Source organism: Zonotrichia albicollis, chromosome 7 (assembly GCF_047830755.1).
Source record: "Zonotrichia albicollis isolate bZonAlb1 chromosome 7, bZonAlb1.hap1, whole genome shotgun sequence".
NCBI lineage: Eukaryota > Metazoa > Chordata > Aves > Passeriformes > Passerellidae > Zonotrichia > Zonotrichia albicollis.
Window position 1 is genome coordinate 36,487,483 of NC_133825.1, and position 27,804 is coordinate 36,515,286.

The 27,804-nt window shown below is 51.9% G+C and overlaps 1 protein-coding gene across 9 annotated transcripts in view; it reads left to right on the top strand.

Moving 5' to 3' along the window:
* Nucleotides 1–71: 71 nt before the first annotated feature.
* The window catches only part of DNMBP (dynamin binding protein), a 34,196-nt gene continuing 6,463 nt past the window's right edge, over nucleotides 72–27,804 (top strand). Inside the window, exons 1-8 of one of the 9 annotated variants that reach the window (XM_005481604.4) lie at nucleotides 72–289; nucleotides 8,524–8,703; nucleotides 10,921–11,043; nucleotides 11,593–13,533; nucleotides 25,534–25,721; nucleotides 26,322–26,421; nucleotides 26,935–27,082; nucleotides 27,603–27,620. In XM_005481604.4, coding sequence (XP_005481661.2) covers nucleotides 8,559–8,703; nucleotides 10,921–11,043; nucleotides 11,593–13,533; nucleotides 25,534–25,721; nucleotides 26,322–26,421; nucleotides 26,935–27,082; nucleotides 27,603–27,620 — 2,663 coding nt within the window. In that variant the 5' untranslated portion in view covers nucleotides 72–289; nucleotides 8,524–8,558. The other 8 variants (XM_074545043.1, XM_026799713.2, XM_074545041.1 and 5 more) reach the window with 8 other exon arrangements.

Below are 27,804 nucleotides of genomic sequence, written 5' to 3' on the forward strand. Positions count from 1 at the left end.
ATGCCTCGCAGCCCGAGCCCGCGCGGTGCTGCACTGGGCGAAGTCCCCACGTCACCGGCGGCCCCGGGCTCCCCAGGCTGCGGGCCAGCCCCGCCGAGCAGCTCCGCCTACCCAGCGGCACCACGCCGGGCCGGGCCGGGCCGGGCGGAGGCAGCCGGGCGGCGGGGCGGGCGCTGGGGGCCGGGCCGGCCGGGGCCCGGGCGGGGCTGGGCGGCCGCGGGCGGGCGGAGGCGGGAGCGGGACCCCCAGGGCCGGAGCGGCCGCAGCACCCGGAGCGGGCCGGGAAAAGGTAGGGACCCGCCGGAGCGGCCAGGGGGAGCCGGGCGCTCCCCGCTCGCCGCTGTCCGGCTTGGCCGCTGCCCCGCCGGCCTCCCCCCATCCCGCGGCCGCCCCCGGCCTGCGCCTCCACCGGGCCCCAGCGCGGCCCGGTCCCCGCCCCGCCGGCGCCTCCCGTCCTCCCCTCCGGGCCCCGCTGGCCGCGGGCACGGGGGCTGCCGGTGCCGGGGCTGCCCTGGGCCGCGCTGGCCGGCGGCGGCTGCCCCAGGCTGGGGTGCTGCGAGCTCGGGTATGTGCGCTCCCCTCGTGCCAGCCGCGCCAGGGCAGCGTGTGGCCCTCCAGCCCTGCGTGCCCAGCTGGGTGCTCGCTGTGCCCCGTCCTACAACACACTCTGCCCTGGGAGCACTTCGGACGCCTGGGCAGCGTGGAGCAGCTGTGCCATACCGCGGGAGCCGCCCGTCTGCTCCCCACATTGCACTTTGTGGTTGTGGTCTCTCAAGCCGTGTCTGTTCAGGCGGTGCTAAGCCGGGTGGTCACCACCAGGCCGGCAGGGAGCTGATGGTGGCTGGTGTTGCCTGGACGGCTTGTTGCAGGAGAGCATCTGGCCCTTTAGAAATTATGTGGCCGTCCCACGGTGGTTTGGCAGCGGGAGTTGGAGTTTTTGCACCCGTGAGGGTGGCACAAGTGGTTGTACACAGAGAACAGAAGCTCAAGGCTGCAGCACTGTGCCTTTCCCGGGTGCTCCTCCGAGGGCATTCACTCGGTTCAAGGCAGCCTGAAAAGAGAAACTTAAAAGAATTCCCTGTTTGTTTTCACTCTTGCAAACACAAATCCCTCTTGCAACACTGGCAGCCTGGCCCCATTGCCTTGACACTGGAGGTGTCTCCTCCAGTGGCCCTGCCAGGAGATGTAGCTTGGGTCACCCTCAGTACTCTTGAGAGGCAGCTGCTGCTCCTCTGCTGTCCCTTTGTTGACCTTAAGTGGTACCTCAGCCGATCCTGTCATTGATGTAATTTGGCCTTTGCGTTCAAACATCTCTGCTGCTGTTCCTGCTGTTTGAAATTCTCTCTCCACTTCTGGCCTTTCATTCTCCTTGCTGTAGTACCTAGGAAGCCTGTAATTGTGTCATACGCATAAACGTCTGCTTTGAGTTTTTCATGATTCCATAACTTTCAGTTTCTTCTGAAAAGGCTTTCTTTCCCCTTCCACTGAGATTTTATCTCTTCATCTGAAAGAGTTCATAGATAAAGAATTTGCAGTTTTGCAGATGCTTTGCCAAATACAGCCTCAGTACCGTGCTACAAGACGTCACCATCATCCCCCTCATCTTGACTCACTCTGGCTGTGAGTCGTGCTGGGCAGTGTCTAAATGCGTCCTGCTCGTGTGTGAGGCCTCCATAGCGCCAAGAGTGCCCACGTCTCTGAGCTGGCCTCCACTTTCTGTTCGTGACATCCTCTCTTCTCTCAGGGCCAAAGGTTTCAGTTGTCTCTCCAGCTGCTCTGCTTAGAATTAGCAGTGACATTAAAAACTAGCTTGAACATACAAGTTTTAAAGTGCTGTTGATAATGGGATAGGAGGAGCTGAGCAGTAGGGGCAGAGGAAAGGAGTGATTTTTAGAGCTTTACAGGGCACCACCTCTGCCAGCTGTCATGGGAACCATGGCTGTGTGACCTCTTGGGGTTCTGAGTGCAGATGAGGTGTCCCTGCAGTGGGTGACCTCAGATGGACTTTGTGGCAGTGGTGATGTAACCTTAGGTGGGACAGCCTGACTTGTGCTTACCTCAGCACTTCACTGCCTTAACTGATAATTTCCCTTCAACCTCTAGCAAAAGTATATTTCTAATCACATTACTCAACCCCACTTCTGAGTCACACCGTTTTTACTTTGTCTTATTTTTAGAAGTTTTCTGTGGGGAGATGAAATTTATTGCTTCCTTCTCAGGAGCACCCAGGGACTCTAAAAGGAAGAGGTCCAGGTAGCAGCAGAGTCCCTGCTGAGGATTGAGGTTCTTTGCAGATACAGTACAGAACAGGAGTCATGGTGAGCAAAGAACAGAGTTTCCAAGTCAAAATTTCAAGTTATTTCCAGATTTCTGGACTCCCCACCCAAAGCATCATAATGGGCTTCTGTCCAAAAGTTATCTTGAAGAATATTGTTCAGAGTGCAAAATCAAGTGCTACAGTACTGGTTAAGGAATGTCCTTGTAGTCCCAGTTCAACTTGTTTTGGATATGTACTCAAGGTGTAATAACTAATTTTGTAATTGTATGCTACTCACCACCTGTAGCCCAGCCACAGGTACTACACATCAATGGTGATTCTGCTCTTGGGGTTTTGTCTGTTCCTTATTCTAAGTTGTATAATTTTAGCCTGTCTGCAAAACTGGGAAAAGACCCAACCATGTACCTTGGGGTGGGAGAAGACAGGGCTTTGTAACACAGCCTGTAAGGTGTGTGCTGCCACAGCCTAGAGAATTTGGGAAACTCTGGTCTCTCAAGCTGGTGTTCTGGCCTTTGTATGCTTGGCACCCCACTGCCAGAGATTAAATATCCATCACAGTCATCTTGCTCACATGTTGTGGCAAGGTGTTCTGCTTTGCATTAAAAATTGATGCTGTGCTCTAGTTTCCAGATCATTTCCATTTGCTTGCTGTCTGGCTCAGCACGAGCTCCTCTTGCTTCCTTGCCATGCCACTCTTAACCCACACATACACCACCAGCCGGCCCTCAGACACGTCCTGCAACAGAGCAGGTGAGAGCCCTGACAGCCAGAGCCCAGCTGGAGAGAAGTAGTGGTTTGAATGACTTGTGTGGTGTACTGCAGAGCTCCTGTGCCACACAGGTGTGGTGGGAGGCCAGAGCTTGCTTAAGCAGCCCTTTACTTGATAGTCCTGGTTCTTCAGGGGTCGGTGATCCAACCAAAAATGTATTCATATCAATGGTTGTTGATCTGTCAGGTCACAAACAAAGCAAAAGAAGCTATTTCTTTTTAGAGTGAGAAGATTCCTCTTCCTCCTGGGAGCTGTGTGCCTTTAGGAGGTGAAGTGCAGAAGAGCTCTCATGTTTCCCACTTTGTGAAGCTCAGCTGGATCTGAGGGATCTGCTGGGACAAGCAGCATGTCCTGTCAAGAAGCTGCAGTGTCCAGCATTCCCTGGTGGGAGAAGGCTCCTCTCCTCAGCACCATCAGCTGGGGGTTTGCCCTGCTTGCTGCGTTGTCCATTCTGTTGGGATTCACAGGATCAGCTCTGCATTTGCTGGAGCCACAGTCCCTGCATTGGCACCATCTCCAGCTGGGCCCAGGCAGCCTGGCTCAACGGGGTATTGTTTATTCCACCCAGGAATGTGCAGGCGAGCAGGGACCTTGGGGAGCTTTACAGAGCAGCATGTTCTGCTCTGAGCAGGGAGTGGGGGTGGCCACAGCTCTGAAGGCTGGTGGGAGCAGTCACAGCGTGCTGGTGTGCAGGTAATGTCCTCTCCTAAAAGTGTGAATGAGGACAGTGCAGGCTGTGCAGATGCATTGGGGTATGGAGGAGGGAAGGAGGGGTGTCAGGATTTGCAGAACACAGGGAGGAACGGAGGAAAAAGGTAGAAATGTTTAGTATGTACTTAGTAAGCTTTTGTTCTTGACACAATGGTGTGAGAAGCCAAGCATAACTGCTGATTCCTCCCACTGTGTGCTGGGTACTAATCCTGCAGCCTAGAGCACAGCAAGAGCTGCAGCAGATCTCTTGTCAAAGCCAGTCCTCCAGCAGCTGAAGGGTGCACTGAGCTTGAGGGGTATCTCTGTCACTGGGGTGGATTGTGTTTTCAGTGAACAGACACTGAGCTACAATGAGTGGAAGAGAGTATGAAAAGGCCTAGGTGAAATGCAAGGTGTTTTTCAATTTTTAAGAAGATCACTGACAGCATTTGTTTAATATTTTTAATATTAATTTATCTAGTCATTTTGTGACAGGCTTGTCTTCGTACATTTCTGGGAGTATGACCATTTCAATATGACCTGCTCATGCAGGTTCTAAAGTTCTTACAGAGATTGAGACATCCACTGGACAAGAATCCACTTGTCCCTCTTGTGCATATCCTGCATGCCTGTGGAAGCCCACATGGCATCTTTTGGTCTGTTTGGTGAAATGTTAGTTTTTCAGTTACAGTGCAGTCATACTCTCCATAGTCAGTTCTAAGAGTGCTGCTTCTTGAGTGAGAAGCTGGAATGTATTATTTAGTGCAGAAACAAGTGCAGGCAATAGCACCTGTTAAGTTTGGTTTCCTTGCTGCTTAATTTGTGGCATCCATCCGTTATTGTTTTTTATCTCATGGTCTGAGCAGTGCTTTGGGATAGGAGTGGATTAGCTGCCCTCAAACCCTTTGAGTCTCCCTTTTTGCTGGGGCTGTAATACTTCTTGTAATCAGCCTAAATGGCCTCTTCGCGTTGCTGCCTTATCTCTTAAGTGCTTAAAATCCTTGCTTCTGCATCTTTAGTAGTCCTGCCTCCATCTACGTGATGGCACTTCTAGCAAGTGCCTGACAATTACATTTGATGCTGGTGGGTCCGTTATTTGGGATTTCTTACCCTGCACAATTTCAGCTGCAAGAAAAGCAGGGATAGAAGAAGTTGTCAGAGTCTGTGTGCAAATGCCATTTCTTGGCTGACCCAGTCTGTGCTGAAGATCTCAAAACAATATTGTAACAGAGTTAATAGCTATCATTTCATTCTGGTCCCTGCTTCCATCAGCCCACGTTGGACCAGACACACTCCAGAGTTAACAGCAAAATGGGATAATCACTCTTCCATGAAGGTAATGTTAGTGTGTGCTGAGCATGCATGCCTGCAGACTGGGGGGAGTGATTAATGCGCTGGGAATCCACTCTCTGCCCTGCTGCACAATGCTGTTGTGTCAGGCGCAGAGCTCGGCAGCAGGCAGGCTGTGGTCAGGCGCCAGGAACACGTTACCTGGTTTGTGCAGGATCAGGCAGTGAGACAGAGCCTGTGTGTTCTCAGCAGGGCGAGTTCCTGCTGCGCCACAGCTTCATACTTGCACAGTGAGGCTCTCTTTGGATGCGGCTCTGCTGCTGGGCGGAGGCAGGAGCCCTGCGATCCGCACTCCTGAGCTCCCCCAGCCTGAAATCCCAGAGTTTGCTCCGTTGTGGCACAGCTCTCCTCCTTCCCTCTGGCAGGCAGGGATCACCCATCCTTGAGGTGAGAGGTGCTTGGCCAGCTGTCAGGAGCCGTGACTCACAGGGGATCACAGGCTGAGCCCTGCTCTCCCTGCAATCTGCTTTTCCTTTTGGAGCCTCTGTGTGAGCTGTTGCTGAGTGCTTGTTTTCTAGGGTGGATCTGGAAGAAGGTCGGGTCCACTATTAAGCCTGAAGAGTTGGACTCAGTAAGTTTCCAGTCTGGAATATGCTGGGAGGCTTCTTTCTCTAGGTGGGGGTTTGTAGAAAATGTTGGCAGGCAGCACTACAGGGAGTAAGACAAGGCCAAGGCCCTGGAAAATGTAACATTTTGTGTTCAATTCATGTCATGGAGCAAGCAAGCTCCACAAGACTGATTCACTGCTTGCAAATACAGGAGCATACTGTCTATAATCCAATGGAGTCAGGGAGTGATCTTGCTCTTCTTGGTACTGCTGAGGGAACATGAGCCTGTTGGGATTCTTTTTTTGGCAGTTTCAGAAGTTGCTTCATGCTTTCTTACAAGTTGCCTCTCAGGGAATGCTTTGGACATGAGTAGGTTAGTGGTTTATTATAACTAATATAATTAGTTTATATAATTGATATATACATGCTGTAACTATTACAGTCCTGCCTGTCCCTCTCTATCTTCGCCTCATTGGAAAATCTTGCACATTTTAATGATGAGTCCCCAGAGCTGCAGGTGTGTTAAAGAAAGGGACACTCCTGTTCTCATGGGTGGGATCAGTGGCAGGGCTGTATTCTCAGCACCAGTGACTGTAGCAGAGCCAGGTTTGGGTCTGCAGCACACTTACTGTAATCTTTGCATGCCTCTGCCCATTCTTACATTACACTTTTGACAGAAGACATACAAGAAATCTCACTGTACCATCATGTGCTCCTGGAGGAACTACCCCAAGGCAGCAATTGTGCCTGCAATATTTTTTTCCCTCTTTGTCCAGTGCTGCTGTGAATTTGAATATTCAGAGTATGGCAAGGATTCCTGGGAGCCTGAGCTCAGCTGACAGCCTGTCTGGGGGTGGAGGGCAGCCTGGGTGCCTGCAAGGGGCTGCTGCTGCTGTGCCTGCTGCTGCTCCTGTTCCCATGAGAACATGCAGCAGCGCGCCCCAGGCACCCCACCTCAACAGCAGACTGATCCTTACTTGTCTTTGGTATTTTTAAGCTAATTGATAGCTCTTCCATCTTTTTCCTTGCTCCACATGGTCATGTTTTTAATACTGTTACTCCTTCTGCCTCAGTGGGTTTCTGCTATCCTGAACTGCAGCTCTTTGTGCTCCTGATTCACTCCAGTCCATTCATCTCTTTTTGGTGGCAGAGTGCTGTCTGCTGCTGGATATTGGGCTCTTTGTTTGTACAGCCAGCACAAAGCTGGTGACAAAGGGACAGCCTGTGTCCCAAGGAGCCCACGTGCGATGGGGAAGGCAGTGGAGAGCAATAGGAGTGACAGACAGACAGGATGGCAGAGGTGAGGGTGGCGAGGGGCACAGCGTGCTGGCTGCAGCAGAGGAATGGCTGGGGGCGGGGAGAGACGTGATGAGGAAGCTGTTCCTGCTGAGTACAAACCCGCTTTGTTCCCAGGAGGTGAGTCGGACTGGATAAACAGAATGGTCCCGTCAGCAGAAAGCCTTTCCCTGCCTGGATCCCCCACTGGCACTCTCACTGGAAGTTGGCTGCACCTCGTTAGCAGGGACATATTTCTCCTGCCTGTGTTAGCTTCCCCTCTGTCTGACTCTCCGGGGCTCAGGTGGGCTGTCTGTGGCTGTACGGGGAAAGGCTGCCCTTGGGGGACGTGTGTTTGTGTTTTGTGAAGTTGTCACTGCTCTCTTTCTGCCCAAGACTGGGCAGGGGGTTCGCAAGCCGGGCTGACACGGGACAGGTGTCAGCGACTTGGAGCGGGACTGCTGCCGGTGCGCTTGGAGCCACTCTGGGGAGGGAGGAGAGCGTGTCCCACGGCAGGGCAGGTGTGTCCACTCGGACAGAACGGGGCTGGGTGTGATGTGGGAGGAAGGCAGCCCGTGCCAAGGGCGCTAGTGGGGAGGACGCCGATGTCCCCGCGTCGCAGAGGGCAGGGCCCTGAAAGCACGGCCGAGAGGTGTTGGCAGCGCTGTCCTGTGCCTGCATTTGCAGTGGGTCTGAAAGTGAAAGCAGACTCACTGGTCTGAGGTGACAGTGAGGAATTCTGGTTGCTTTGGATGAACCTTTCTGTTCCCATCCTGAGGAATTTGGGAGGAGGCAAAGGAGCAGATTAAGCTGCAGGACTGCTGCTGCCTTGGTGCAGTGTACTTCCATGACAGTGAGGCTGAAAAGCAGAAATTATACAGAAGAGTGTCCTCAACAGCCACTTCCCAGAGTAAGGGGGGGATCCAGGACATAGCCCTTGACAAGGAGGTCTTTGCCTGCTTTCAGGTCTCCTGCCAGGAGGAATTTTAGCCTTGGCTCCCAGAACCTTGAATGGGGTCTGTATCCTCATCTCAGTCTGACTTCTGCCTAGAGCAATGGTGGGGCCACCCAGGGAATGTCTGAGCCAGGTACCTAGAAGGCAGAAAGGATATTTCCAGTCAGGTCTGAAAATGAGGATGGTAGTATGAGCTTGCCTGAGTGGACTTTGTGCCTCTTCTCTTGCTGGGCCACAATTGTGGTGCTGGTTCAGCATGCAGTTCCTGTGGCCCTGAGTGGTGGCATGGGGAGGGGGATTCCTGTGCTCATCCTGCCAGAGAATGTGTGGTAGGACATGCAGGCCGGTGGTGCTGGCTGCCCACCAGGCCCTGTCAGGCTGAGCCGTGCCCCACATGTCAGGGAAATGCTGAGCTTCCTCCCCTCCTCCTGCTTCCTTCCTGACGGGAATTCATTTCCAGATTTCTTGCTGCTTGTCCCCCTTCTTGCAACACAAACACACGATCCTACAGAGATAGGCACAGGGGTTGGACAAGGCAGGTTAGACCATGGGGGCTGCTGCATTGCTGCCTCTGTTCTCAGGAAGGGTTTTACTTCCTGGGCTTATCTCTGCTAATTTCATGTGTTTCTGGGTGCTGACAAATTTCTCTTTGTCTCAGCCTTAGGCACTGACCTGCCTTCAGACCCTGCAACAATGGAGGCTGGCTCTGTGGTGCGGGCAGTCTTTGATTTCTGTCCCAGCGTCTCTGAAGAGCTGCCCCTCTTCGTGGGAGATGTCATCGAGGTGTTGGCTGTGGTGGACGAGTTCTGGCTCCTTGGCAAGAAGGAAGGTGTCACAGGTGAGAGCTGGAAATGCCTGCACCTGGGTCTGTGCAAGTGCCTGCTAAATGTGCACTCCATGAGCACATCTTCCCTTGGTGGGGAAGGACCTGGTTTGATTTACTGAATCTTTCATGGGCTTTGATTGGGACTGAGAGTGCAAGTTGCCACTGGTCTCCTGCCAGTTTTGTGTCAAGTATTCAGACAAACTTGTGTGTTGTTTTTTGAGAGAGGTTAGTGGAGAGTCAGTTCTCGAGGAGATAGGAGCTTCACAATACTTGTTGTTCCAGTCTCTGTGGAGAGACTGCCCATTTCCTGGCTAGTTTATGTGCTGACCTGCTGTGGCAGTAGAAGGGGAGAAAGGAAACAGATGCACTCAGAGTGGAAATGCATCCACTCTGGAAACCAGTCCAAGTGACCTTGTCAGTGGAGATAGAACAACAGTGACCATGTGTGTCCCCCCAAGCCCTCTGATTCAGCCCCACTTCCTCCTTTCTGCTTCAAAGCATCCTCCTGCACAAATTGCCATCAATATCTTGGTGCCTGGAATGGTGTACAACTATGTTAAACTTTTAGGGGGGTGTGAGAAACCTCTGAAGCAGCAGAATGCTCTTAGTGAAACACTAAGAACCTCACAGTCTCTGTTTAGGCAGCTCTTTCTCATCTTAATCCTGATGTTAAGAAGATGTGTGAGCTTTGGGGAGATGAAAGCCAGGCCACTTCAAAGCATAAGCCTGCCTCTGTCTTCAGCGGAGGGTGGGACTGATTTCATCCCTGGCTGTAGAGATGGGGCTGCTCTTGTAGCAGCAGTCTGGTCTCTCCTGACAGCCACAAGCTGTGTACTGTCTGAAACAAAGGTGGACAGGAGCACTTCCCTCCTGTGCTCCATGTCACTGATAAGTGGCACGGAATGAGCATGTGCCTGACCCTGTTGCTGCTGCTGAAGTCACTGGGCAAGGATTATATGTGCAGTTCTCAACAGAGTTTTGTCTCCCAGCATAACTGGTGAGGTTGTTATATGGAAGATGAAGCTATTAAGAGATGTGTGTCATAGCTCAAAGATAAAGAAACATGCTGAAGTCAAACTGAATGTTTTAGTGACCTTTATCTCAAAACCCAATTGCATTCCTGCTTTCCCTTGGAACAGCTGTTGTAGTTTTCTGCCCAGCTTTCTAAGTTAAAGTTATAGGGAATTGAAAAAGCACTTTATAATAGAAACTGTGGAGGTGTTGCAGCCTAGTACTCATTACTCTGTGGAATAATTACTGTATAACTCCATGTACAGTGATTCCTTTCTTACAGCATTATGTTGTTTCCATGTACAAAGCAGGAAACTAAGATAAGGAAAAAGAGAGTTGGTTAAAACTGTGAAGGAAGCAGGAGAGAATAGCAAGTGTCAAATTGCCTAAACACAGTATGAAGCTCTGGGTGTCTAGGATATGGTGTTTCCAGGTTTTATTAGAAAATATTTGGTCACCCAGAGGCAATGCTGAGTGTGGTACTAGCCCATACTTCATCATATCCCTTTGCCTCAAATTATATAAGAAATACATTTTTAGTGGCCTTTGCAGTGAGCTCTGCCATGTCATGTGCTCTCAGGACTGAAATTAGTATCTGATGGGTATCATCTGGTGGCCAACAAATGTGCTCTGGTGAAACAGATCCTCAGAATGACAGTGGGGAAGGTCCCTGGAGTCCCAGCAGTGCTGAAGCTGTGACAGAGCCTGTGACTCACAGGTGTGGCCATCCCATTCAGGGTGGCAGCCTGAGTTCTGTACTGAGGCTGCACAGGGGCCAAGTCCTGTGGAGGAAGGAGCACCAAGTGGATTTGCCCAGTCAGAAGACACTGCTCCCATGATCCAGCACTGCTGGATCCCTTGGTCCTCACCATGGGTCTGAGCTGGGAAGGAAGCAGTAAGGGCAGAGAAAACCCAGGATGTCTGTTCCTGGAAGCTCCATGCTGATGGCACAGTCCCAGCAATGCACACAGCCTGTGGTTGCCTGGAGTGAGCCAAGGGCTCAAAGCTTTTTGTTCTCTGTTAGCTCTTAAGTACTTAAAAGCCCAGGAATTCCTGGCTCCCAAACTTGTTCTTCTTCCACCAGGCTATTGAGGCACCCAGGGTAACTGGGTATTTTCCTTTAGCCAGAGACGAATAGATCCCAAAAACTGGAAGGAGGGTGGCAGTGGTGGTGGGTCACAGGAAAGACTCATTGCTGACAGCTCATTCTCCTTTTAGGGCAGTTTCCTAGCAGCTTTGTTGAACCTGTGGATATTCCCCCTTTGAAGGAGGGAGAAAAACTGCTTGTTTGTACCAATGACTTCACATCTCAAGAGCCAGGGAGCTTGTCATTGCAGAGAGGTAATCTCCATTCCCTTCCTTTGTTTTGCACCTCAAAAGCCTCCCCTGTCCTTCCAGATGGATGAACCTAGTCACAGCATCCTGCCTAGAGTGACAGAAGAAAGAGGTGAATCTCCTAATTCCTCATGACATAGGTCATGTCAAATCCACCATGGTCCTCTGGGCTTCTGCCACTTGGATACAGGTTTCTCATGATCTGTCATTACTCATGAAACTCCAAAAATTGGCATCACCTGGTCACAGTAAATTTACAGTTGCCTTTTAACTGACCCCTAATCTCCAAATCTTAGACTTGCATTTGGGGGAGAATGAAATCCTCAGTGTACCTGCATGGCTTTGCAGCCAAACTGTGTATCTTAGATGTACAAGAGGCTGTTGACACTTCATGCCTTAATCCCATCCTGTGTTTGTGTGCATCCCCAGCATGCACTGTGCTATAGTAGAGTGCCAGTCCTCACCCACAGCCAGGAGGGAAATGGGGAGGCAGGAATAAGAGGTGGGAAGCAATAATGAGAGCAGTTTTGAACTGATGTGTCTCATTCTCTGCAGGAGACTTGGTGATCCTGGGGGGGCCCGTGGCCTCCAGCTGGCTCCAGGGCCGAAGCAGCTGGGGTTCCAAGGGCTTTTTCCCCTCATCATGTGTGAGGGAGCTGTGCCTTTCCATTCGGAGACGTCAGCTGTCCCAGAGCCCTCTCCTGGAGGTGCCTGCCTACTCCTTGGGCCAAGCCCAGGCCCTGATGGACCTGTCTGCTCAGCTGGACGAGGAACTGGACTTCAGGGAAGGGGATGTGATCAACATTATTGGTGTCCCAGAGCCTGGCTGGTTTGAGGGTGAGCTCAGAGGCTGCAGGGGCATCTTCCCAGAGGGTTTTGTGGAACTGCTTACTCCTCTGCGAGCACCAGGAACCTCAGTGGATCCAGAACCCACAGGGACTTGTGACACCAATGGGACAGTAGAGATGCCCCACAAAGATGACAAGGAGCCGGGGGGTACTTATGGTGTTGCCCTCTATCAGTTCCAAGCCCTGGAGTCCAAGGAACTGGATTTTGATGTGGGTGACAGGATTCGGATTGTAGGCATTCTGGAGGATGGCTGGCTGGAGGGGGAGCTGAGAGGAAGACGTGGCATCTTTCCACACAGATTTGTGAGGCTGGAAGCCTCTGAGTCTTGCTTGGAAAAGGTGAGTGGTGGGGATCTGCAAGGTGGAGGCAGTTGTGGATTGAACACCCATCAAGATCCAGAAATCACTTGCTCTGAAACTCCTCCTTTGCCCCAGAAAGACAGCAGGGAAAAGGAAGGTGGCTTGGCTGCAGATCCTGAGCCTGCCACCATTTTGTCTCACAAGGCAGAGAGGTCAGAAGATCCTCTTGGCACTGACTTGAGACAGCACCAGGCCTTTCCCAGCACAGGACAGCAAGAGCCGCATCCTGAAGGCACGGTGGGCTCAGTCCCCTCTAACCACACCAAGTCAGTCAATGGCATTCACCCCACCGCCCAGCTGCCTCCCCCACAGGGCAACAGGCCTGGCCAAGCAGGTGAGCTGGAGCCTGGAGGGACTACTTCAGCCACCCCAGGAAACTCAGAAAGTCACTCCCTCCCTAAGCATGATGGAGACAGCCCCACTGTGCCCCTGCAGGCACCCCATTTCCCCCAAAATCCTTGCAGGAGCCAAGCGATTTCATCCACTAATAGCTGGGCAGCATCTGAGCCCCAGGAGAGCCAGAGCAGGACCCAGGACCTGGACAATTGGATGGACAGTAAACTGGAGAAGTCCAAGCCCTGTCCCAGCTTAGGAAGTGCCCAGGTGAGCCTGGACACACGGGCTGGGAGCTGGGGGGAGTGCTGCCCTCTTGCAGTGCAGGGGGACAGCTGCACGGACCTGGACTCCAAACTGACGGAGCAGCTGGTCCAGTTTGAGAAGAGCCTGTCAGGTACTGGTGCGGAGCAGGACAAGGTGTCCCGTCACTTCTCCATCTTGGACTACAGCTCTGAGAAGGACATTGTCCGTGGGTCTCCTGAATCTGTGTCCCACTCCAGGCCGGCAGAGAGGAGAAGGGCCCTGAGGCCGCCCCCTCCTCGGCCCAGCAGCCTGGTGACAGCCGCCGTGCAGGTGCAGGGTGGGCAGGTGCCCAAAGGCAGGGCTCTGTCCTTCTCGGTCAGACCCTCCCGGCCTGCGCCCCGGCCTCCACCCAGCAACCAGCGGAAACACATGGCCCCTGCACAGCCTCAGCCCTGCACCCCAGAGCAGCGGCTGGAGGAGGGATGTGAGGACTTGACACAGGCAGGATCAGCCTCCTCCAGCTCCATCCTGCTGACTAGAATTGGAGAGGTGGAGAGAGATCTGGAGGCGTACAGCAAGACCCGTGCCGAGCTAAGCCTGATGCTGGAGGAGCAGCAGGATGAGCTGGTGAGAGCAGAGACCATGGAGAACCTTGATTTCTGTGACTCCAACATTGAGAGCCTCAGCATGGAGCTGCAGGAGTTGAGAGGTGAGTCTGCAACAGTGTGGGATGGGGAATGCTTCAGGAGCACAGGTGCCTCTGCTGTTTTACAGACACTGTTGAAGGCAGTCTTTTATACCCTTTAATTCTTGATTTTGATAATTTTGTAAGTACTGTTGCAGTATATATCATCATGATTTTGCCTTGGAGAATCACTACGTCTTTCTCGGGATATCCCTTTGCCCTGATCTTCCCCACCCCCTTTTTCTTCCAACTGTCCCATCTCTTCCAGCCCCACCATACATCCAGAGCTTTCATCTCATCTACTCCCAGTATGTCCATGATGAAAAGCAAAAGCACTGCTGCTGCAGTTCCAACCTCCCTGCCTCATCCCCTCTATCTGTAGGGGAGTGAGCAGCAACTTCAAGGCTGGGGGTCCTGCAGTTGAGATTTGAGTTGGTGTCTGTGCTGTGACTGCTCTCAACCTGTCAGGGCACTGGGTTTCCTGTGCTTTCTGCTCTGGTGCTGATACAGACCTGTGGGGATTTGTTATTCATATGAGAAGGGGTGCACGGAAGGGGACTGAACCTGACCTGGGAGTGGGATGGATTACTGGGCAAAAAGTAAAACCTGCCCCTGTGCTCCTGCCATCCATGAAGTCCAGGACAAGAAAACAGGACTATTCTGTTGGTAACAGCAGCAAAGAGCTTACAATTGTGGCATATCTGTAGCTGAAAATGGGACTTTTGTTCTTGCACCCCAGAAAAAAATTACTCAGAAAAGAGGAATTTCCCATGATTATATCAGCACATTTGGTCTCTGAAACCTGAAGATGCCACATAAAGATCAGTGCTGTTAATTATGCTACACTTGATATTACAGTAGACAAATGGAAAGATGGAATCACATACATCTTCTCCCACAGTTCCTTCCCAGGCTTCTCCCAGGAGCTCTGACACTGCAGTTCTGTCACTGAAACCCACGACGTGCAGGAAATGTGGGCACTGCATGCGGGAGATGGAGTGAAATGCCAGCTCCTGCCTGGGAGTTGCTCACTCTGACTTCATTGCCTCCATCCTCCCACTGCTTAATCAGCACTGGGAGCCCAGGGACTTGCTTCATGATCGTGTCAGAGGCAGAGCACGTGGCAGTGAAGGCTGGTATGGCTGCACCAGGAAAACAGGGTGACAAACAGCCTTCATGTCAGTGGTGTGCAAAAGGGATGCTTGGAAGGAGGCCTAGAGGATTTGAAGCTAGATAAAATAACTTGAAGGTAGGAAGAGGAAAGTCTAGGCTGAATCTCAAGGGAAATTTTTTGATGGGATGGATCTTGCTGGGAAGTGTCTCCCACTGTCCCAGTGCTTCCTGGTAGAGGACTGATCCTGTGGAACCTATTGGTTCCTGGAACCAGAAGTTTTAGGCAAGAACTAATGCACTATCCTGAGGCATCCTCAAGCTAATATCCTTTCAGTAGTCCTAGGGGATTTTTCTCCTGTTCAAGAGACCTCTCTAGCCATGTAATGAAGATATGTTCTACCCAAGCTCTGCCATGTCCCTGCTGACACATCTGAGTGTGGCCAGAGAGCCCAGCTCTAGTGCAGCAGGCAGAACAGTAATTTGGTGTTGCATCAACTCAGCAAAACGTGTTTGTGGCATGCCTGAGGCATGACCTCTGCCTTACCACTGTTAGGAACGTGGAGACACTGGAGGCAGAAAAGCTCTCACTAAGATTTGACCAGCAACCAAAGCAGGGCAGGCATAGTCTTACAGGAGAAATAGTTGATAGTGGGGAATCCAGCCCTTCAGTGTATTTTTAGGAAGCCAAAAGAAGAGTAGAAAATACGCAGTTTTCTACAGTAAGTGTTTAAAATCATCAGGTTGTTTTTTTGGTGTTTCTTTATGAGCACACTGGGGTTTTACTGATCACCAGGCTGGGGCAGGATTAGCACTTGCTCTTCTGCAGTTGGAGTAGAAGAGTCCATTGGTTTTATTTTTGTCTTCTACCAGCTGAGGGCATGGGCTCTGCGTTCCTAACAAGTGTTGCAAGAACCTGAGACATGGATGACATCTACAGACTCTCGTGCTCTCTGTCAAGGGCATGCCATGGTTGTCTCTTGGTTTCTTATAGGAGCTCTGTGTTTGGCATGGAAAATTGGGGATATGTTGTGCCCTGCAGGGAGAAGCATTACTGGAGTGTGTATTTCTCTAGCCTTCTGTAAACTTATTTGGTGTGTTGGCACCAGACTCCATAACCCAGGTAATCCCTTCAAGCCTGTTCCTGTCAGCAGGTGGACCAGCTGTTCCCCCTGGAGCAGGGAACCGTGCAGCTGTGACTGCATGGCTCTGTGGAGGCACTGGTCTGTCATGCAGGGAGCAGCTCCTCTCCTGAGCTTCATGTGACTGTGCTGAGGGCTGGGAAGAGGATGGGCTCAGCATCAGGGTTGAGCCAGGGGCAGCCTGAAGGCCTCAGTTTGCCCCAGCAAAGTGTGGAGCAGAGCCCAGCCTCTTGTAGACCATGTTGTTTCCTCCATGCCATCAGGGGTGGAAAGAAGATCTAGTAGAAGATCTGGTGTCCCACCTCTGTTCTGTGGCTTCCTGCGGTCTCACACATGCTCTGTTTCCCTTCCCTGAGGACATTGGTCTCGGGGCAGGGCCTCTGCATGCTCCAGTGCCCTCCTCCTCCCTGCCTCAGAGCTGCCTGCGGAGAGGTTTTGGCAAAGCCGCGGAGCCGGTTTGGGCGGTGCAGGCCTGCCCAGCCTGGCTCCCGTCCTGCTCAGGGCTGGTTACTGATTACTTTGGGCAGCAGGTGGAGGAGGCCAGGGCTGCCGACGATTGGGCCCCTGCCTTTGCTGGCTGGTTTCAGGAAGCAGCACCTGCGTTTCGCTTGGGACAGGAGTGCTGGAGCAGAGTGGAGAAGCGCCGTCAGCCTGGGGCTGGGCTCAGGGAGCAGAGGGTGAGGGGAGCCGGCCCCTGTGCCACACCCCACAGGACTATGCGCACCTGTCCTTAGAGGAGACGCTGCATGGAGGATCTGAGACGGGAACCGCGGCTCCTCAGCTGGGAATATGAGGATTGTGGTGCTGTACGGAGACAGGACCTGGCCGGCTGCAGCGACACACCCAGGGCCACAAGAAGGCCGTACCCGGGCGGCCGAGGAGCAGACAGTGCCTGGGACAGTTCCAGGAGACAGGAGGACAACTCCGTGGACCAACAGAGCAGGAATGGAGACTGCAGAGGTCTTTGGAAGGGACAGATGCAGTACATGGACTGCAGGAGAGCAGACAATGTTTGGGAAGGCAAAAGACAGGATATAGAGGACAGAAACTACAGGGTGTGTGAGAGGGAGGGTGTTCAGTACAGAAACTGCAGTTCTGAGATAAGAGCAGGGCGGAACAGAGAGGACAGAGTACCTGGGCAGTATAGGGAGAGAGGAAGGCAGTATGGAGAGGATAGAGACCTTGGAGACTGTAGGGAGGGGGGAAGGTGGTATCAGGACTACAGAGATCCTAGGGACTACTGTGAGCATGGAAGACATAGGCACAAGCAAGAGAGGAATTCTGGGGAGTATAGGGAGAGGAGAAGGCAGTATAGAGAGGATGAAGGCAATCAAGTATACAGGGGAGGGGAAAAGTGGTATAGAGATGATGGAGGCCCTAGAGCATATAGAGAGCAGGAACGGCCACATGTCAGAGACCAAGTAGATGAAGAAGACTGTGAACAGCACAGGAAGCCCAAAGGCCATGTCATGGAGCACAGCAGTCCAGACAGAGATTGTGAAGTTCCTGCATTTGCAGTCAGGTCCTCAGGAGATGGTAGTGTGAACCTGGGGTCAGATACCTGCTACACACAGTTTGAGACATGCGTCATTGACTCTGACAGCTGTGGGGAGCTGGAAGGAGAAGCCCCAGGGCCTGGGAGGCCAGCCAAGAGCAGCAGCAGGACAGCAGAGCACTCGAGGGTCCGCACGGGCCGGCCCGACTGGAGCCAGCTCTGGGAGCAGGAGGCCGAGGAAGAAAACAGGGTGGGCTCTGTGCTGCAGAGAAACAGCTTCTACAGACGGACGGCTCCCAGTGCCCTGCGGCACTCAGAGTTCGTGCAGACCAGGAAGAAAAACCCAGGTACACAGGGTAATGGGGGGCAATTCCCTTGGGTGTGCCTTCACCCTGCCCTGGCACCAGGGCAGCACGAGGAGCCTGGTACACGTGGGTGGCCAGCACAGCCAGCCTCTCTCAGGAAGGCTCCTCCCTGGCACTTAATGAAACAGCATCAAGGTTGTCACCCCTCCCTGCAGCCTCTGCAAGGGGATTTTGTAAAGGCCCAGGTGGGAGGGAAGCACAGGTGACACAGACTCAAGGCTGTCTTTTCTGTTGCTCCTGCATGGTTTTGGTGCACCCTAAAACTTGTGGCCCTGGTTTGTCTGCTCTCTCAGGGCTCAGAGGAGGTTCCTCATGAGGGAGAGGGTGAGATGCTGGGGTTATTCCCACTGCCTCTTTATAACCCAGCATTAATAGTTTCTGTAGGAACCAATTCCTGAGCATGAGTATGGCAGCTGTTCACAGGCAGCACAAAGCAAGAAGTAGAGGAAGCTGTTGAAGCACTCAGACATATGCAGAGAGCAAGTACTCAGAGTTGCCTAATTCACCTGGGCAGGATGCCCAGGCACTTGCATGTTGGGGGGCTGTCACCAGTGGGAATCTCTTGCACCCTTACCCCTCAGTACTGCAGTGGTCCCTTGCCTGTGCTACAACAGTTGCATGCCCTGTGTCCTGGGTCCCCAAGCCATCTCCAGATCTCCAGTCCCATCAAATAGCACCCTGGAGCTGCAGAATTACCAAAGTGGAAGGCTTGGGCTGTTTTGGCATGGTTGAAATCATTCCCGTGATGCTGTGGCTGTGTCAGAGTCAGCTGCAGACAGATTTGTGCAGCTTTGCTTGTTGGTGCAGGAATATTGGTGGGGGCTGAGAGGACATGGCAGCAGGGTGCTGGGGTCTGGGCAGAGGGACAGAAGGAGCCTTTTATCATGGTCAGGCCTCCATGTGTCTGAAAACTTGTTTGTTCCTGTGCCCTTTCTGTCAGCATCTGTCTCATGTAGCTGTGTGAATTCTCCTTGAAGTGGGATTGAAATGGAGAGGAAAACTGCAACAGCCAAAGTGATGGCAAAGCTGGAGGCAGTGCCTACCTCTGCCTTAGCAAGAAATCTGTCCTCTGGAGATATTTGATTAAGCAGGCTCCAATGGCTGCATTTCTGCACTCTCAGGCCACCCTGTAAGGGTGGGACTTTGCTCAGCTGTGTCCCCAGGGTGAGGAAAGGGAGAGGCTTTGTGGTGCCAAGACATCCAAAGGGCAGCTGGGGAGCCAGGAGGAGGCCAGGAAGAGTGGGATGGGAAATGGTCCACAAAGCCTTAGGAGGCTGGAGCATTGCTGCTTCTCCAGCTTTTGCTAGAGCTGAAGGGACAGACTGTGATGCCAAGTGAAAGCCTATGCTCTTCAGGATTATAGGATTCTTCTCCACTGTGGCAGGCTTGGGGCATGGGAGTAGCTGTGAGAGGTGCAGGGCAGGATGCTCTCATCATCTGCACCAGTGTCTCACAGCAGAACAGGAGAGATGAAAGCTCCAGGTATTTCAAACACTGTCTGTCCATCCTGTGGCCTTTTTCTGGCTGCAGTTGTCTGTTACTTTCCTCCCCTTGCCCTGCTGGGGCACAGTGCTGGACCATCTCTCCTTGGCATGTACTGCTTTGCTGCTGCAGCTGCCTCAGTGTGAGATCCTACCAGCACCTCCCCAAAAGAGCTCCCATTTTGCTTGGCAGCAGATACCTCCTGTGCAGCAGGCAAAAGTCAGCTCTGGTTCTCCCTCAGTGTGTGCTCCAGGCACCTTTTCTAATGCTGTTTACTTCTCTAACAGGTTCCTTCTCCATCCATGGAGTAACAGAATTTGTGACTTTAAAGCCCCAGTACAGATCATGGAATCATAGAATGGTTTGGGTTGGAAGAGAACTAGAGGGGCATCTAGTTCCAATGCCCCTGCCATGGACAGGCATGCCACACTCTAGATCAGGTTGCCCAGGGCCCCATCTGGCCTGCCTTGAATACTTCCAAGCCAGTGGAGATGATCTCTTCTGTTCACAGGGTTATCACACTTCTTACAGATTTCTGTACAGTGTAACTGGGTGACAGCTGCAGGGTTAGAGCACCTCTTCTGGGATAAGACTCAGATGTCTGAGTGCCTGACACATCAACAGGAGAGCCCACCTGTCATAGTTTTGCTGCTTAGTCACTGTCATTCTTAAAGGTTTTGCATGCTAATGTGTTGCATTTCAGCTCTGAACCCCAGCCTTTTTCTCCTAAATTAGAGCTTTTTAGTTGATGGATATTTTTCTCAGGCAGGTACTGTAATTAAGTCATTTTTCAGTCTTCAGTTCTTTGTAGTGAATGGAGTCTTAAAATATCCATGTCAAAGACTCAGAGGAAGACCTTTCAGTGTTTATTCTTCCTGATGCTCACTCATTTTTCAGTTCAGACTCTTTTGAAACAGAGGACTTCAGAGCTGGGTGAGGCATTCTGGGTGGGTGTCAGCACTAGTTTACCTTGCTATGCTCCTGTGCCCTTGTCCAAAACCCCAGTGGTCCTCTGCAACATTCAGGGAACTCCTGTTGAATTTTGTCTGATCAAGCCAAAAAATTACTGCCCAGAATACAGTCCTGCATGAGGCTGTGTTTCTTGTTCCATTAATACAGTAATGCATCTGTCTGCATTAAACCTGCTTGGTTTGAGTAATTCCATCTTATTCAGGGTACCCTGCATCACTCAGTGACTCATATGCCTCATCTTTATTTGTGATCCTGTTGAATTGATCCTCACTTCTCCCCATGACAGCAGTGATTTTCCATTTACTCTATTATGTGGGATTAAGTAAATCCAGTCTCTGGAGAACCTGTTTAGAAATGCCTTCTTTTCTGGATAGTCTCCACTCCACTGGCAGTGGATTTTCAAGGTGGGTTGGTTTTTTTGGGTTTTGTTTTGTTGGTTTTTTTTGTTGGTTGGTTGGGTTTTTTTTCTCTTTTTGCCTTATAGAAAGAAAAGAGCAGAAAATTTATTGTATAATTCTACCTTTTTGCCAGGTTTGCCAAAAACTGTACTCACTCTGCCTAATTGTGGGATTGTGTCCTTGTAGGATTTCCTTTGTCCTGGATGGAAATAAAGATCCATTATAAAGTGGCATTTATTTCCTCATTTTCCACAAAAGATGAAAACTGAATTCTACCATCCATGGATTTTTCTTGATGTCTTTCTTTTCTCATTTTTCTGTGACATGTCTGTTATCTCTTATCTGGCTTATTATGTCTGTTTATATATTTATATTTGCTGTCTTTATTGAAGCACAGATGCAGGACAGACTTTTCATCAGTACTGTTCTCCATGTTTTTTTGAATTGTATATTTAAAACATCCTTTTTAAGAAGGATTTCATTCAGCTTTCATTCTTTTGTCTATCAGAGGTTTTGCTCACACTTTTGTTGATGCCCTGCCTCAGTTTTAGCAGCTTAGCTATTTTACACCATCATATTACTTTACTTTTTTCTTTGTCAATGATTGGAATCATTCTCTGCTCACACTGAATGCCATGGAGCTGTCTGGGCAACCAGAGGCAGTTTGGAGCCATGGTTGTGGTCTTATCTGGCATAGAGACATCCCAACAAAGCTCTGCATTAGGCATGTTTAGGATAACAAGCCACTCCAATGGCTCTGGAGAAGCATGCCTGTTCTGTCCCTGTTCAGCTCCCTAGTGTATCACCAATGTCTGGAGTAAGAGTTTTCACCCCAGCCAGATCCTGCTCCTGGCAGCCAGTTTAGCCTTTTGCTCAGATTAATTATTCCCTGCCCTAGTTTCATCGCCCCCCCTCTCATGGTCGGCAGTGGCTCCTCCCCTCCTGGCCTCCACATACTTCAAATATTTGCAGCTGGTTTGTTTTGTCCTGAGTCACTGCTTGACTGTGCTGAGCCGTGGGCTGGGGCCGGGCTTGCCTGGCGGCTGGGAGCAGCTCCACCGGAGATCCCTGGGATTGTCCTGGTCCCTCTCCAGGGAGCATTGGTGCCCGTGGGATGCTGCCAGGTGAGCCCTGGGGGACAAGGCAAGCATTGGGGTGAGCCCTGCAGCGTGGGGGACCTGCATCCCCTTGGATCTGCTCTGTTGGGTCAGCTCTGCTCAGGGAAGATCTCTAATTGCATGTGTGCTCCCACGAGGAGGCCGGTTAATGGCAATTCAAGGTTTTCATTAATTGAAAGAAAGTTGATGGCAGTGACATTTCTCAGACGAGCAGGATGAGCAGTGTGATTGCAATAGCAAACCACAGCCTCCCCAGGAAGGGCAGAGGTGGGAGAGTGCTCCATCTTCACACCCCATTGCCAGGGCTGGGTTAGGAGCTGCTGCTGGGTCTCTCATGGGTGCAGCAGGGGTATAGCAAAGCTCAAAAGCAGGTGCTCCTGGGAGGCTGTCTCAGACCATCAACCGAGGAGAAACAGGAGAACAGAATATCTGAGAATTGTGATGGAGAACTTTGTTTTTGGAAATGTATTTCTGAATGCCTATTTGGCAACTGTGTCATGGGTAAATATGAATTTGTCACTGGATTGGAATTTATTGGCTTCATTAAAAATACAAGTCATATTCCTGCAGGCCAACAAAGCCCATTCAAGCTGTGGTGTATGTCTTAGCATCTCAAAAGCTGATGTGCATGATGAATCAAATTGAAAGATAACATCTAAATAGAAAATCTGTGGAGTAAAATGGAGATGTGTTTAAAAAATACTTACTAGATGACCAAAATCTACAGCTGTGAAATGGGTGGGTTTAGCTAACTGCTTAATAAGCCTCATTTAGGGAAAGCTGCTGTTAGACATACAAGGATGTGTGACAAACAAGAAAAAATAAATTAATGACAATTAACAGAGATAGTATGAAATGCAAAAAGTAAGAGTTTTTAAATGCATCAGAAACAAACACTAAGCAATACATACTGGTCGGATATAAGAGCCAAATATTACAAGATACAGATATAAGAGCTAAATAAATTCTGTATTTGAATATTTTGAGCTGTAAGTGTTTGGAAACTCAAAAACTTTTGAGTTAATTGCTGAAGGAGGATGCTGGACTAGGGATAAACAACAAGAGTTCGAAGAGCCTTAACTGCAATGTAGCCTTGTTTTTGGAGGAGTCTTGAAATGTTCTGAAAGAGCAAGAAGGCCAGAGGAGAATTAATTTGTATGAGTTTTCAAAATCATCCAAATACTGATAAAATGCACAAGTGATGCCCAGCATTGTGCCAGGTCATCCAGGCTGAGCTAATAACTACTGTGGGCTTAAAATCTGTGCAATGAAGGTTTTAATTTCCCTTCCATAGGCAGGGACTTGAGACTTGCCAAAGAAGGGTGTCACGGAGCTGGCAGTCTCACAAGTGTGGGTTGAATCCTTGCCACAGGGTCCTTTCTGTAAGGGCCTGACCTAGATTTACTTGCCTGGGGTTTGCTTGGTGGAGCGTGGGGAGCTGCTGCATTTGCCAGCAGTGCTGGGCATCCCCAGCTCTGTTGAGGGGAGCTGGAGCCAAACACATGGTGTGACTGCAGTTAGCTCTGGCTAAGGCTGGGAGCACAGCAGGGTTGTTTGGTGGTGCAGTAAACTCCTGCACCTGCACTGAGGTGTCCTGTACAAAACTTAACGTGGTGGCATTTTTCCTGGGGCTAAATATAAAATCCTGTTCTTCGACCAAAGAAATGTAATCTTTTCCATTTGTTTTCCCTAATGCTGCTGTATGGGTCATTTCTGGCTGTGATTTTGGCTTGTCTTAATTTTCAAGATTCTTCCCAGCCCACCCCCTCTGGGTTTCACACACCTGTTTGCATTGCAAATTAACACCTTCCTCTTTCTTCCAGGCTGCCTTCCCACTTGAACTTGCTCTCCTGCAAAACAAATGCCATGCCTTCTTTAAAATAACTCATTTGTTGTTACTTCATTAACTCCCTGAGCCACAGAGACCTGCTGACTGTATTACCTTAGTGCTTAGTTGTCCCTCCTGTACGTTTTTCTGCTCGTATCCTGTCCAGGCTCCCAGTGCTGTGTCTGGGGATATCCCTGTTGGTGTTTGTGGAGGACCTTGCAGGGCCCAATCTGCTCCTAACTTATCAAATGCTGTAGAAATGCAAAGAGCAAAATAAGTTAAACCTGGCATCTGCTCTGAGGCCCTCCTTGTGTATTCCTGCTGCATTTGTGTTGTTGAAGTTCATCACTGGGGGCTGCTGGAAAGCCAAGACAGGCTCTGATGGGGTTAGGCTTAAGGATACTTGCCAGTAGGAATCAGTGAGGCCTTTTCTTCCCAGCAATTGCCTACTAAATGAAGTGCTGGTTGTGTCACTGAATCCTCCTCCATGGAGCTGGTTGTTTTGCCTCTCCTGAGGCTAGATTTCAAGGCAGGGCAGCAGAGATGCCAGCTTAGAGAGACAAATATCTTCCCTCCCACATTGAGGGCATCTGTGTTTCAGCTGGGTTTCCCATTTGCCAGGCTGGCACTGGGAATGATTTTGAAGTTGTTCTTTCTGCAGAGAGGCACAATGGTTCATGCTCAGCCTGGATAGCTCTAAAAACTTACTGTTTGACGCTGATGCTCCAGGTTTCTGCCAAGGCTGCTCTGCAATTGGAAGGGCCAAAAGGGCTGGCATGGTTTCAGATAATCATGGGCTGAGTCAGTGTCTCAGCTTGGGTGTCTTTTCTTTCTTGGATTGTTTCAGTGTGAAGACCCTGGCCTGGAAGAGCAGTGCACTTAGGCTGAGGCAGCAATTTTCCCATTCTGTGTTTCATGCTGCTGTGCTGGGGGTTGCCATCACCCCACAGAGCACGGCTGGGGCTGCTTGCAGCCTGCCCAGCAGCTTGGCAGAAGCACTGGGAGCAAGGGGGTTCCTTAGGGCTGTGCACAGTCGGTACTGTGGTACCGGGATAAATCCCAAGCCCTGCTGCGTGTCCCTGGGATTAAGCAGGGCTGAGCCTCTGTTGTCTGACGCTGTCACTGGAGAGGTCAGGGACATCTGGAAGTGCCTGTCCTGTAAAAACATTCCTGGAAACGTTTGGACTGGGGCATGTCTGCAGCTCTAAAAAAATTCTGCTGATGGAGGGCAGCTGGGGCTCCGTAGCAGACGCCGCATTTGTGGAACCAGCCATTGACATGAAATGGGGTACCCTAGGCAGGCTGGCGCTGCAAGGTGCTCCGTGCTGCCTGAAATGGGGGAGCCCCGAGTGTTCCTGGCCTCGAGGGGTGGCCAGGGAGGGGTCGGGGGCAGCACTGTGTCCGTGGTTTCGGTCCGGAGGCGCAGCCTTTAAGCGCAGGCAGGTGGGGCAGAGAGCGGCGGGGCCCAGGAATCCGCGGGGGATGAAAAGTCTCAATGGAGGCGGAGGGGGCTGGGCCGGCCCGGGGCCGCAGGTGGCACAGAAAACCAGGAGGAGAGGCGGCCCGGGGGTCCGGACGGGGCCGCGGGCGGCCCGCAGCCCCGGGCCCTGCGGGCGGGGCGGCCCTGCGTGGCCGCGCTGGCCGGGCTCCAGCTCCAGGCTTTGCCGGCGGCAGCAGCGCTGCCGTGCCCGGGGCCCTCCGCGGCCATTGAGATGGAAATGCCCCGGGCCCGGAGAATGGAGACCCTGTTCCCAGCCTGAGGGAGGGGCGGCCGCCATTGCCTAGCGGGGGCTTCCCTCCGTGCCTGCAGCTCCCGGAGCCGCGGCTGGGAGCGGAGCCGGGCCCCGGCCAGCACCAGCAGACCGTGTGGGGCAGGTTTGTGCCCGCCGTGCCGGTGCCAGGGCTGTGCGGCGCCCCTGGTGCTGCCAGGGTGGGCTGTGGGAGCAGCCGGGTCTCCCTGCAGCCTGGGGATGGCCCCTCTGGAAAGGCCCTTGGACTCTCAGTAGTGCTGTTGCTCGGTCTCGTGGGTCACATGTGTAGCAGTTCAGGTGCTATTTGTCTCCTGCCCTGGTATCCTTGCTGGAGCATGCTGATCTCGATTATCTCTCTTGCAGAGATGACTCTCCTCTCCTCCCAGACACCGTCCCTGGAGCCATCCTCGGCCACCACCGAGAGCGCAGAGCAAAGGATGCTGGAGAAGAGGGCCAAGGTTATTGAGGAACTGCTCCAGACAGAGCGGGACTATATCAGAGACCTGGAGATGTGTGTGGAGAGGATCATGGTGCCCCTGCAGCAGGCACAGGTAGAGCTGGGAAGGGAGGGGACACTGTGGTGCAGCACTGGTGGATTGGTGTGAGATACTGAGTCCATTTAGTTCTCAGAGTGGACTACGCAGAACCCATAGAGGAAATTAAAGCTATTCTGAGGGGAGGAGGGTGGTTCCCGTGGTTCCCTGCACTGGTTGCAATAAGCCCATCTGCTTTGAGATCCTGCTGAACCCTCATCCTTGCTGGGAACGAGACCTAGCAGCAAGTATTACACATTGAATTTTTTGGTGCAGGAAAAGTTCCCCTTTGTTTGGTTATAGGTTAAATTCATTGACAGGAGAAATAAGATACGGGGTCTTGGCATGGGGACAGATTTAGTGGGAGGAAAAAGAGAAAACCAGGTGAGCAGAGGCAGGGGTGGAATTGCTGGGAAAGAGAAGGGCACATAAGGAGTGAGACTTTCAGTGCATTGAGGACAAGGGAATGCGTTCAGGAGTCACTGTGATGAGAGGAGGTCACACCAGGTGCGTGCTGTGAAGCTGAGGACTGATGGGTCGCAGGAGGGTAATGGGGGGGCTGTTGAGTCTAACTGGGATGTGTTCCCCATCCAGGATATCTCTTTTTCCATTCATTAGATGCAGAACATAGACTTTGAGGGCCTTTTTGGAAACATCCACATGGTAATAAACTTCTCCAAGCAGCTGCTGTCCACCTTGGAGGCTTCAGATGCCATCGGTATGAGTTCTGCTGTTACCCATTCTCAGAAGGCTGGGGTGGGCATTGCTAGTGGCAGGGCATAACAGTTAAATGATGGGAGAGGATCAGTGGGACTGGGCTTTCTCCCTGCTGGTACCCATCACCACTCATCATCAACAGTGAAGCCCAGGAGATCTGTGTTGCCCCAGGGGTCACTATGCTCAGACACAGTGCCTGTGGCTGTCCATTTGGGCTGGGCCCTTTGCCCCAGAGTGCTGCCAGCTTGGGCTGTTCGTGCCTTGGGCTGCCTGTGCCTTTGCTCTGTGGCTCCTGTGACCATTATCTCCGCTGTTCCCCTGGGAGACCTGGATTGGTTGAGCTCTCTGTGTTGGTGGGTGATGGGGAGGGGTCCTGCATGCTGTAGCAGAGCTATTTTTTGAGCTGTGTGTGTGGAACGGGGACACTGGATGTCTTATCAAAAGACACACCAGTGTTTTTGGAGGCAGCTGGGGACCAGGAGACTCTGAAGTTCTGCTTTGCTGCTGTCTGCAGGACCAGTGTTCCTGACACATCGTGCAGAGCTGGAGAGTGTCTACAGGGTGTATTGCCAAAACCATGATGAGGCCATCGCACTGCTGGAAACCTATGAGAAGGATGAGAAGTTGCAGAAACTACTTTTGGAGCTGCTGGATAGCCTCAGGTTTGAGCCTCCTCAGGTGGCAGCCACCAGGCTGGGATAGGGGGATCGGTTTCCAACATCCCTGCCCCTCTTCAGCAGTGTTTAGATAGTTCAGGTGGTGACTGCAGAGGGTCTGATGGTGGCACTACATAGTTGACTGGGCTCTGGGTTCACATGGCCCCCTGCACCAATGCACATGGGCTAGGAAACTTGTAGACCCCCTTAAAATCTGCATAGAAGCCACCAATGTATAGAGAAAGTGGCATGTCCTGGACTGAGGGCTCCTGTTGCCCAAACCCTGAGCCACCATGGCTGCTGAGGAAGGAGCTGTTTTGCCTGGCTCAGTGAGTGCCAGGCTCCAACTTGTGGAGCCAACTGCCCCAGGAGCCAGCAGTGCCAGTGGCTGCTCTGGGAGGACAGGGATGCGTACTGCCCTGACAGCCTCACTGGGCAGGGCACAGACACTGGCTGTGGGATTGCACACCTGCCACCCCATTAACCCTTGCTTTTCTTTGCTTTTTGGCACTCTGTGGGCCGGCAGGAGCCTGTACAGTGAATGGTGAGTACTTCCTCTTAGTCCCTGCTTGTCTGTCTGTGTTGGTGTGGCCATGCCCTTGTAACTAACCTTCTGCCGCAGGCTGGGTGCATGCTGGGCTGCCCTAACAGTGCCTTGTGGAGGCACCACTGGGAGGAGGGGGATGTCTGTGGCATCATTGCAGCAGAGGCAGTGGGTGGGCTGCACA